We start from the raw sequence: 11,066 nt of genomic DNA on the forward strand, positions 1-11,066 counted from the left end.
CACTTATATTTTAACAATAGAATAGACAGTAGCCAGTGAAATTCAAGGTCAAATAAAGTCATCTAACTGAATATATAGTATTATAACTAAATTAGAAATTTTAACTCATAAGAATTGCTTCACTATTTTAGAAAATAAGTATTTCCGGGTTATTATCGGAGGGATTTTTGACATGGATGCAAAATGTTAGTCCACCCTAGAAGCTGAGATAAAATCACATGATTTAATCATTCTGAATCCATATGGCTCCTCTGAGATAGAGCCAGATGTAACCAGAAAGATTTATAGGGTGTAAAATTCAGAATGGATTAGGAAAGTATTTCTGTGTTCATCCCAATACATCCTAAATCAAAATGCCCTGAATGGACCAGAGCAATCTTTGGCCTAGTGGGGAGGTTGTCATGGCAACTGACCAGTAAGCCCAGACAGTGGAATGTGAATGCAAACAACAGGGTGATAAGATTGTGTACAGAGCAGCTTACTAAAGCTGCTTCTCCCCAGGTACAGTGACACATCAGTGGAAGTGTGAAACTGTCACTGCATTTTTTATACCTTCTTGCAGTTCTGGCAGCTCATTTGAAATTTATCAAGAGTCCTTTCCCAGATGTCGGTAAAAACCTGATAGATAACGGAAGCTGTAGAAAAATCACCACCAATAGATGCAATGCTATACAAAACCCTGGAGGGCTGTTAAACTAATAACACCACTCACATTTCCTAAAGGAGGTTGAAGTTCGCTTAAGGTAAATCCAATGATGCTTTAGTGCCACCTTGTGTCCACCTTTAGATATTGGAAATTCCCCAAAAGCCCACCCTCAAATCTTTTATTGGGCAGCAGCAGGGCAGACATGGAAAGAACCGGATTATGTTGGAGTTTGGTAATCCCAAATTTATTAACTTGAAGCTTATTAACTTAGGCTTCAAGTTAATAGAAAAATGAAAATCATTTTGGTAGAATGCAAAACAGGGGAAGAAAAAATGCCAAATAACACCAGTCCTAGAAAAGATGGTGGGCCAGGCATTGGAGGAAAGGCTGGCAAAGACAGATTCCGTATTGATGATTCTTAATGCCATTACTAACTCTTGCCAAAGGATTAGTTTTAGGCTCATCAGCCATTCTGGCAGCATAAATGAATCAATAGAGAAAAAATAACATGTGAACATCACTAATTCCGCTTTATAACTTCTGTTAATGGATAGAAAGATGGTAGCATTTGCTCAAATGACGCCTCATGCCTGCCTCTCATCTCTCACCCAAACCAAACCCGCTACCCACTACTGTTCCACCATCATCCCATCAGCATTCAAAACTATAATCAAGTCTCACTTAACTTCAGCAGAAGTATGAAATGACCAAGCTGTATTTCTTCCAGGGTTTGAGTTTTTTGAAACGAGTGCCAAGGATAACATTAATGTCAAGCAGACATTTGAGCGCCTTGTGGATATCATCTGCGACAAAATGTCAGAGAGTTTGGAGACGGATCCGGCCATCACTGCCGCAAAGCAGAACACAAGATTCAAGGAGACCCCTCCCCCACCTCAGCCCAACTGTGGCTGTTAGTGTCCTCACACCCACAGGCAGCTCTAGGGGCTTGGTTACTAACAACAAAAAGCATTTATAAATGGTTGATTAGCCTTCATTTATACTGCCTAATAATCATTTGAGGGAAATCTTTGATGTCAATGGCTAGTATATGCATTGAATTCTTGGGAGATTCCCTGTGTTAATATGTGGCAAATAAGTGATCTTAAATTTGTAAGGACTATCTATAAAGATCTGGTATTTGCATGTGATTTGTTATGTGTCTTCTAGGCTCTTTATGTCAGATTTCTTCTCAGATTAAGCTACTGCTGGGACCTCAGACTATAATTTCCTTACAACTGACTTTTGTGCCATTCATTCAAATTATGCTTTTCACTTGAAGAAATGATAACCAAGGAATTGCTTGTGTTGCGGAGGAGATCTCAGGAGACCTTATTTGCTTTATTCTTAACTGAATCAAGTGGAAATATATGTCCTAAGTAAATGACCAGTTTTCTGATCAGTTTACTACTTAGAAAATTTGTCTATTTTTCAGTATTACTGAGGAGACCCTTGACTATAAAGAAATTAAAATATTCTGTTTAAGGCCCTTGCAAGTTTCCTAAGAGATTAATATTTACCTGACTAGAACTAGATTTAAACAATAATCTTAGTTTAAATGTTTAAATATTACCCTAAGCCAGGACCGCTGATTCCACTGAACATTCTGAATATTTGAGGCCAATGACAGGTATCTGCTGAACGTTACACAACAAACATTTCGACAAGGGTATGAATCTCTGTAAAATGCCAAGGCTTGAGCTCCTTCCCATTCCTTAATAACTAGCCCTCCCACAACATACCCTACCCCCATAATATACACCACTACCACCATGACTTTCTGGAACCATCACCAGCTCTTGTAATAGAGGATGCGTTGAAACATGTTAGGACATAGACTGCCTTCCCCAACCATTGCCTTCCCTTCACACCTCAGCTAAGTTCTTTAATGCACTTAGAAGATATTTAAACAGTGTCTCAATGGCTCTCAGGTGGTAGAAAAAAATTTCATCTCTAATCTTTTTCAATCCAGGTGTTCAACATAATTCTGAAGCACATCCACATTCTGTAAGCCTTTAAACATGCTCCAGTTACTCAGAGAATACTCTTGGGAGCTTAGAAATACAGAAACACATCAGGATGCCATAAGCAATTTGAGAGGAGGAAGGAAATCATGTGAACCAGATTCTTTCTTCCAGATTTCTTGAAGGCCACATATGAACATCAAGCAAACAGATCCCCCCAGCTCTTCTGATAGCACTAGAGGAGAACTTGGCATCAGTGTCACCACCCAGCATTGTGTACAGCTAAGACTTTAAAAAGGCAGCAAGCACAGTGTGGCAGACTTAGAAGGACAGTTGTGTTAAATGGAATTTCTTCTCTTTCAGTACTGATATTAAAGATGTTCTTTCCAAAAATACAGAACCTTCTCATGAAAGTATTGGCTGCAAGTTTATTGGGCAAAGATATTGATAGGGAAACATTCATATATTTAAAGAGATTTCTGAAGAATAAAAGCCTACAAGTCAGGGAACTAGGTCATATATAAAATAAGAAGATGAAAATTATAGGAGAGCATTTGAGGTGTTTTAAGCATATTCATGTTATTTCTCACATTCTTAACAAGATCCATTAATTGGTAATAAATTTTTACTTCTGCATCCTGAAAGGCAGGCATAATCTTAGTGAAGAAAAGACATTAATGCTTTATTAGATTTTTAATGGGGTAACTAGCTTCAAAAATTACAGAAATTAAAGTGAAGGGAAAGAGAAAGTGGGAGGGGCATCAAAGCAGATTTGTTTAAAACAAAAGCCTGTTTGCATGGTATTGTAATATTTCTGTATCCTGAACTAGAAAGTGGCCATGTTCAATGATATAGCTGTTAAGCTCACTTTTAAAACCTGACATGAAGCAATAAAGCCAGCTCCCCTCCCACACATACATACAGATGTCAAAGGCCTAAATATGTTTCAGATGGCTTTTTCAGCAGGACCTTGATGTGTTTAATAAAATGGAAAGCAAAATAAGAGGGTAGAAAAGTGGAAGAAAAAGTTGAGTTTTGCTCTCTTGTAAACATTTTTCCTGGAGAACTGATTGCTATGGAATTAACTGGCCCTGGGACCAAAAGAACTAAGCAAGTGACCACTTAACACAGTATCAAGCATGCCAAGGTTGAACTACCTTATGCCAGTCAGGGGAGAGTGATGAAGCAACAGCCTGAGGATCATTGTCAAGGAACATTCGATAATTTCTATTTTCCAAACCTCAGTGGAAATGGAGCCTTTCTAACTGATTCTCAGTTTTGAAACTCCTACCCTGATGTGAATTTCATCTAGTGAGAAGTTTCTAGAGATTGCCACAGAGCCCAAGTGAATGGACACCTGTTTAGCGTGAGGCAAGAGAATATTCTCTATTCCTAATTTCATCAAGAGATCCTGGTTTTAAAATCAAATACGGCAGAAGAACCAGCCAAAGGTTAACTAAGTGAGCTTCCATTTATTGGCATCAACCTATATTACTTATAAATTGTAATTTATAAGCCTTTGGGCCAACATGCGCATGCGCGCGCACGCACCCATGCTCACATCCACACACAATACCTCCTACATTCTCCATCTCAACAGCTTAAATAGTAAAAACTGTCATTTTTCTAATGGAATAGCTAAATGTGTATTCAAAAGAACAAGATATCTTAAAAATATATGCTTGTTAGTTTGTAAATTTTAGAAACTCATCGTTGTCTTTGACGCAATTCGTGATTCAAGTATGAATTTCTCTTTCTCCGCTACCTAGCATCTCACCACCCCCACTCTTCCAATTACTTTTAGAAACAAACTTTGATTGTTTTGAGGAAATATTTCCAAAAGCTTTAGTTTTTGTGCATTTCTTTCTGTTTCTAATATAATTGAAAAAACTGGACTGGAAGTTATTTCAAATAGCCATTCCTACAGTGGTTCTGCATTTCGGCTTTTTGGGATGTGAATGGATATAGAAGTTGCATGACGTTTCTTAAGTCCTAAAATGGCAGTTTACAAGCTAGTATCACATCTACCTTCTAAGAGGAATTGCTTCAAGACAGTGAATTAGTTTATTGCTGCTGCTCGCACCGAACAGCTTCTATTGCCTTGATGAATTTCTAAAGACTATATAAACAAAGAAGTTCTTACAGTTCCTCCTTAGATTTACTTGAAGTCAGTATCCCTCTGTTGCCTGGTAAATAAGTGCTAAGATTTTTTATTTGGAAGGGGAAGTATGATAATGCCTTTAGTTGTAGCAGGAAGCTGTAGCCTTGTTATCATAAATATGAAGTATAAATTCTACAAAATTACAACTCAAATTATATACATCTATATTGTCAATAAACAATTATATTTCACCTACTTAACTCTTATCCAGGTTATAGTTTTTTTGTTCATTAGATTGAACTGGTTCCTGAAAAATAACCAAACTCCAATTTTAACTACATCTATGCTGAGAATAGGCTTTCAGGTATGCAATGTTCTTTTTTAAAAGTAAAATACAGTCCACTGTTAATTGAACTTCCATGAAGCAACATTAATTTTGGAACGTGGTTACTGTTAATCAGTAGCTCACTGTGACTTGCTTTTCCAATGTATATCTTAGTGCTTAGTGAAGATGTACTATGTCATCTTTCAGATAACCATGTGGCATTTGTGGGACTATATTAAAAATGTATTCAGACACTACCAAGCTATCTCAAGGCTAAGGTAGTAGCTGCATGTGAAAAATTGAAGAACTGAGGTAAATCTTATTTTAAAGTCATAACTGAAACTCTTCTAGACCAAAATACTATTGGAATGCTCAATCAGCTGTTTTTGGTGTGGCATATTGGGAGGTGGCCTGTTTCTGTCTAGAGAATCTTCACTCTCTACATTATAGTTTGCATGACTGGTAACTGGGACACGTTGTTCCTTTGCGTGTATGCTGGCTCAGTATGCTGTGTCAGGGTGATACATGAGCAACTAGACCCATGTGGCCTTTCTAATTACCCGCTGGAGGATGTGACCTCTGCAGCTCTGCCTAGCTTTGTCTGTTTATGTATACTCTCTGTGCTTTAGCAGTTCACCAGCAATATGGTGAAGTCTTGCTGACCAGCTTAACCATTAGTCAGCTTTTTAGAGTCCTTTATATTTTAGGTGAATTTTGACCAAAGCCAGTTAAAGACATAAACCTACTTTATATTCTGGAATGAATTGAAACAAATTGGATAAAAGATGAAGTTTATGACCAGAAAAAAAGCATCTTTATTCCAACTGTGCACCTAAAGTGTTCCAGGTTCTAGAAATACTATCTGTAGGACAGGGCAAAAACAGGTCTGAAGTTTATCTAAAATATATCTGCCTATTACTATTGTTATTTCATAATTTTTCTTTCTTGAAACTCTTTTCAGAAATGCTTGACACTCCAGTAAAATAATATTTCCCTTTGGTAGATTAAAATATTTACACTTGAGCCACACTCAAAATTTTGCCCCTCCCAACACATGTACACATGCACACATGCACACACGGATACTTTTTATATATGAAGAGAAATTTCCATATATGGTGTGTTCTCAGTGCTAGGATAAAAGAAGCTTTTGCTGTGTTCCTACAGTAACTCTGGTTTTGTTTAAAAAGCTCAACAAAATAGATTCTTCGCACTGATTTGTGTGTCTGCACATAATTTCCATTAAAAAGAGGATAGGGAGAAAATGCATTTTGCACAAACTGTAGACAAAAGAAATTATTTCAAAACTTCTGTCAGAGCTCAAATATTAATATCGGACCATCTAACTAAAAGACAAATCAAACTTTCTATTTTCAGTTCTTTCTACTTGCTGATTTTTTTTTTTATCATTTCAGAGTTTTACAGCACTATTCTTATAGAATAATGAGACCAAGAATAGGAAATGACACTTAAATTTTACCATTTACCACCCATTAGCACTCTTATTGGTCAAGTTTCAACCAGTTATGACTTGCTGAAATGAGGTTGGAGGTTACCTGTATATTTCATTCACCTGTGTTTATACTTTCCTTCATCGTGGACAATTGAGAGTTGCCTGTAATTTTATTTCTTAATGGAAATATTTTCATATTCATGTTTTGGAGGGCCAGTATTGCTTAGGTTCATAAATACTGTTCTTAAAGACACAGATGATATGTGAGCCACACAGACACCTGGCCTTTTTGGGAAGTGAGCATGACTTACATCTGTCTAGTGGTCCATACTCCTCATAAAAATGAAGTCTGGGGATTGTTTGCTGTATCAGTATGAGGGTTTTCCATGCATTGACTCATTATCCCTAGGATGTATGCTGAATGAAAACTTCCTGTAATTCCTGTTAATATATTGTTAATGTCAGATGTGATGTGATGCCGTTGGACTGTCCAAATGTACAACTATTTAATGGTGTTTGTGGAACTGAAATGTCTTAAATGTTGCATGAAATATGTTATAAAAATAGATTTGTTTTCTATTTTTCAACACCTCAGAATTGAGGGTTCATGGGCCAATAAGTGCAATATTTAATGACTTACTCAGTGTATATAAACTAGTGTGAAAAAATGAATTATAATGAATGTGTGAGATGCTTTGGATGGTTGTGTGACTTACTCAAATTATTCCTTGTAGCTGTATTTGTCTAGTGGTGCAATTTATACAGTAAATACCTTATTGGTGTCATGTGAAACTCCTCTGTGCCTACTTCAAAGTACTTTTTCTCCCTATAAAACCAAACGTTTAGTATCTGCAAATATGTCAATTTTACCTTTTAGAATTGTGGATTTTGTTTCAAGATAGAATGATTGTTAGTTTATTTTATATAGGCATTCCCTTGTCTGATTCAGAATTTCTCCTTTAGTCTCTTAAGAGGCTAATTTAGATACCTAAGAAAATGTATCCACATAAGGAAAAGTCATTTTTATTCTTCTCAGAAATGTTGATCACATGTTCTGTCTAAGAATTTTCAACTCTTGTATTTGTATGTATATTTTATTGTAACTCAATTTTGTATTTTGTTTGCAAATTTAACAGTCAATCCTGGGAATTTTAAAATATTGACGGCTTTTTAGGTTGTAGCTAATGTTATATTCACGTCAATTCTCAATTGTCCACACCAGTTATATAACAAAAACAAGTCAGAGTCCTTAAATCATTTTGGTATGTCATCATAAACTCATATTCACCCTCAAACTCTCTTGTTAATCCCCCAGTTGGTGGCCTAGAACTTCACTGAGATGCAAAATCAAGAAATGAGGCCCAGTTGCTGGATTACCAAAAACTATAAGTGATCATGTACATGAAGTTTAATGTAAGTCAACTAACTTAAACTCCTATTTGCCATTTCAATTTTTAAGGCAAAGTATTCATTTTAATATTGTCCTTTGCCTTTTTGTTTAGTTAACAGAGTAAATCATAATACCCTTAGAAAGTTATGTTATTCACTCAAAGTGATGAAGAGCAGTTGCGTTTAGATGCCCATGGCCATCTGTACATCATATGACACCTTCAGTACTCTCTATGAAAGTTGCCTGAAATTGACATGTGAAGATGTGCCAATCATATTAAATGGCTTTGGGGTACCACCAGTGATGTGTGGCCCTATTTTAACTGTGATAGCCTAAATTTTGTACTCAGCCCTCAAACCTACTGAAGAACTCAGGTGAAGGTGGGTGAAACAGGGAGATGAGAGATGACTTTGTGCCAAATTAAAAAAAGAAAATGTAAGCAGGTAGTCAACATTAGAATAATAATTAAAGGGTGTGTTTAAGTGTTTAGTTAGTTATCACAAGTTATTGAATACCATGTGATCAGTGCTGTGGAAATCAAACATGGAAGAGGTATGGCTCCGGCCTCTAATAAGTTCAAAGACTGAAGCAGGAGGAAAAATGCCAGGATACCATCCAAATGCTAAGTTATGTCTGGATATTGGAGCACAGAGAATGAGAGACCTATAAGAACTGGAAGAGTCAAGGATGGCTCAACTGAAGAGGTCAGAATTAGCTATGAGGAGATTGTGCTAATTAAGTGGGAAAGGTCACAGTATGTTTCCTGTGAATGGAAGGGTAACAAAGTCGGCAGCTAAAAATCATTGCTTTCCTCCAGAGAACCAAACTGATCCTCTGAAACCCATCAAGTTACCCCAGTTTGTTTCTCTTTTCGTCTCCATGAGGAAAACAAGCTGTAGCATCATATTTGTCTGTGCCGAGCAGCCCCAGACTTGGCCACAAAACACAAATTGCTTTAAAGCCACATTAGAACAGTTGATGTAGACATTTTGCTCATGCACCAAACCACAAGACATTGTTTAATCCAGCGTCAACCAGGCAGATGTGCACCCAGAGATTTTTCTGTAGTTCTATGTTTCCCATAAAGGGTGTTGGAAAGTGCACAGATGAAGACCCTCCTTTGTAACGGGCACTTTTTGCTCCTTCTTAGTAACTGCACTGAGCTCTTCTTGAGAAAATATTGAGTAACAGCTTAATGCTTTCATATAGTGATCATGATGTTTAGTCAAAAACTGCTGCACAGCAAATATTGTGACTCTTTTTGTGTCCTGGGAGCTCTTGTCTGGGTTTAAAACTATAAAGTGTATTCACATTGTGAAGTTCTAATTCTCTTTATTGAAATTAATTGTGTAAAAACTGTATGTGTTCTACTAGGTAATAAGTTTGTGAATTCTGTATAGAAAGTGGTTTTTGTTCTTTGGGTTTATCTTGTTTTATTTTTTGGAGATTATAATAAATATCTAAGAGACTATATTCCTGAATTTCTCAGCCTTAGTTTGGTCATTTTTTCATCACCCTTTAATTTATATTATTATTACTTTTTTTGTCCCAGGATGCCTATTTCCACTTCTTGTTACCTTCACCTTTCGGACACAACACTGAACTTAAACTAGAGACATTTTTATTTAGGGTTATGAGTTTCCAACATGTGAATTTGGACTTAGGCATAGGAGTCAACTCTGATACTTATAATCTTTTAAGGCAGGTAATTTTGTATACCTGACTGCATTCCAGTTACAGAGCTCTTAGTTTAAGCTCAAGAATGGCTGCTAAGATATTAAAAAGTCTCCTCTGCCAACTAAAGATTATGTGTCCCTGTATATGAAGTTCAGAGTCCAATGATCATTTAGGTACCCTACTGATACAGCCTGGGAAAGGAGCATTCAACAGGGACATGTGAGTGAGATGTGTGAGTGGTGTGAGCTTTGATTAATGCATGGTGTGTGATGTAATGATGCTTCCGATGCAGTGCGGGTTTGCCTTTGTCTTGGATCTCAGGGTATGGTGAAGCACCCAGCTGTCAATCTATTTGCATCACAGCAGATTCATTACAAATTTTGAGATCCCTTAGTGTTCTAATTGTGCCACCACAATTAGAACCAGCTCTATTTCTACACATTTCCTTCCAAATATGCCTCTCGGGGCTATTCCTAGAACCCTACACTAAAAATAACCCAAGTGAGAAGGTTCCAGAAATATCCACATAGATTCACATGGGTCCAAATAGTTTCCTGAATTGAATTCAGTGACAAAAGATACGCCAACATAGGTAGACAAAGCAGGTAACATGCAAAGGATAAAAATTAAGGAAAATATCAATTAAGGGACTTCCACTTATACTGTTAATGAACATTTACAGAATATCTCCTATATGCTAATTTCTCAGTATACATGAAAACACACAGTATCCTGACCCTCAAAGAACTCATACAATTGTGATAGAGGAAAATGTGTAAATTAATATTAATAAATTACTACAGTTTATAAATTTAATATTCCTTAATATTTGTGTCTAATAAGTAATTGAAATGAAATTTAGAGATTTGTTTTATTCTAAAGCAGCTCACAAAAAAAGTCTTCTTTGAAATGTTATAAACACTTTTTTTTTTTTTTTTTTAGAAAATAGTACTCTACCTCCAGATAAACTGATAAAGAATCTTGCCAGTGGCAAGACCTCAGAAGAACTACATAAGCTTCCTGCTCATTCTGAACCAAAGCAGTTCCAACTGGTTTTAGCAAGAATTCCCCTCTACTATCACTCCTCAGTAATAACCCCCTGACTTTGAATTCATTTGAAAAAACGAAGCTACTATGTTTCTATTGCTTTCTCAATAACATTGAGAAGGTAGACTTAGAGAGAATACACATGTCACCCACAGAAGATACTAACTCATTCTCTCCTAGGCTTCCTATTGGACTTAAAAAAGACCTCTTTTAAATAAATGGCCACACGGCAGTCTCTGGTCTTTGGACGTTTTTCAGGAACACTCAGCCTCTTGATTCTTTGATTTCTTTTCTAATTTTCTTTTTACTTTGCCCCACACTCACCAAGTCCAAGGAAGCTTTAGCTTGGTGTATAAGTAGTCTGACTGTCCAAATTTCTTTTTCTATTCTATTGTCTATGCCCCAAGTCTTTTAGCACTGGAGTTTGTTTTTCTAAATTCCAAATCTCAATTTCAAGTACAAATTA

At 36.5% G+C, this 11,066-nt stretch overlaps 1 protein-coding gene across 2 annotated transcripts in view; it reads left to right on the forward strand.

Annotated features, from left to right (window-relative positions):
• Nucleotides 1-9,357, forward strand: part of RAB3C (RAB3C, member RAS oncogene family) — a 233,697-nt gene extending 224,340 nt beyond the window's left edge. For both annotated transcript variants that reach the window (XM_039869985.1, XM_039869984.1), the window contains exon 5: nt 1,374-9,357. In XM_039869985.1, coding sequence (XP_039725919.1) covers nt 1,374-1,561 — 188 coding nt within the window. In that variant the 3' untranslated portion in view covers nt 1,562-9,357. The remainder of the gene's footprint in view (nt 1-1,373) is intronic.
• The last annotated feature ends 1,709 nt before the right edge of the window (nt 9,358-11,066 follow it).

This window comes from Pteropus medius, unplaced genomic scaffold (assembly GCF_902729225.1).
Source record: "Pteropus medius unplaced genomic scaffold, Ma_sr-lr_union100, whole genome shotgun sequence".
NCBI classification, from domain to species: domain Eukaryota; kingdom Metazoa; phylum Chordata; class Mammalia; order Chiroptera; family Pteropodidae; genus Pteropus; species Pteropus medius.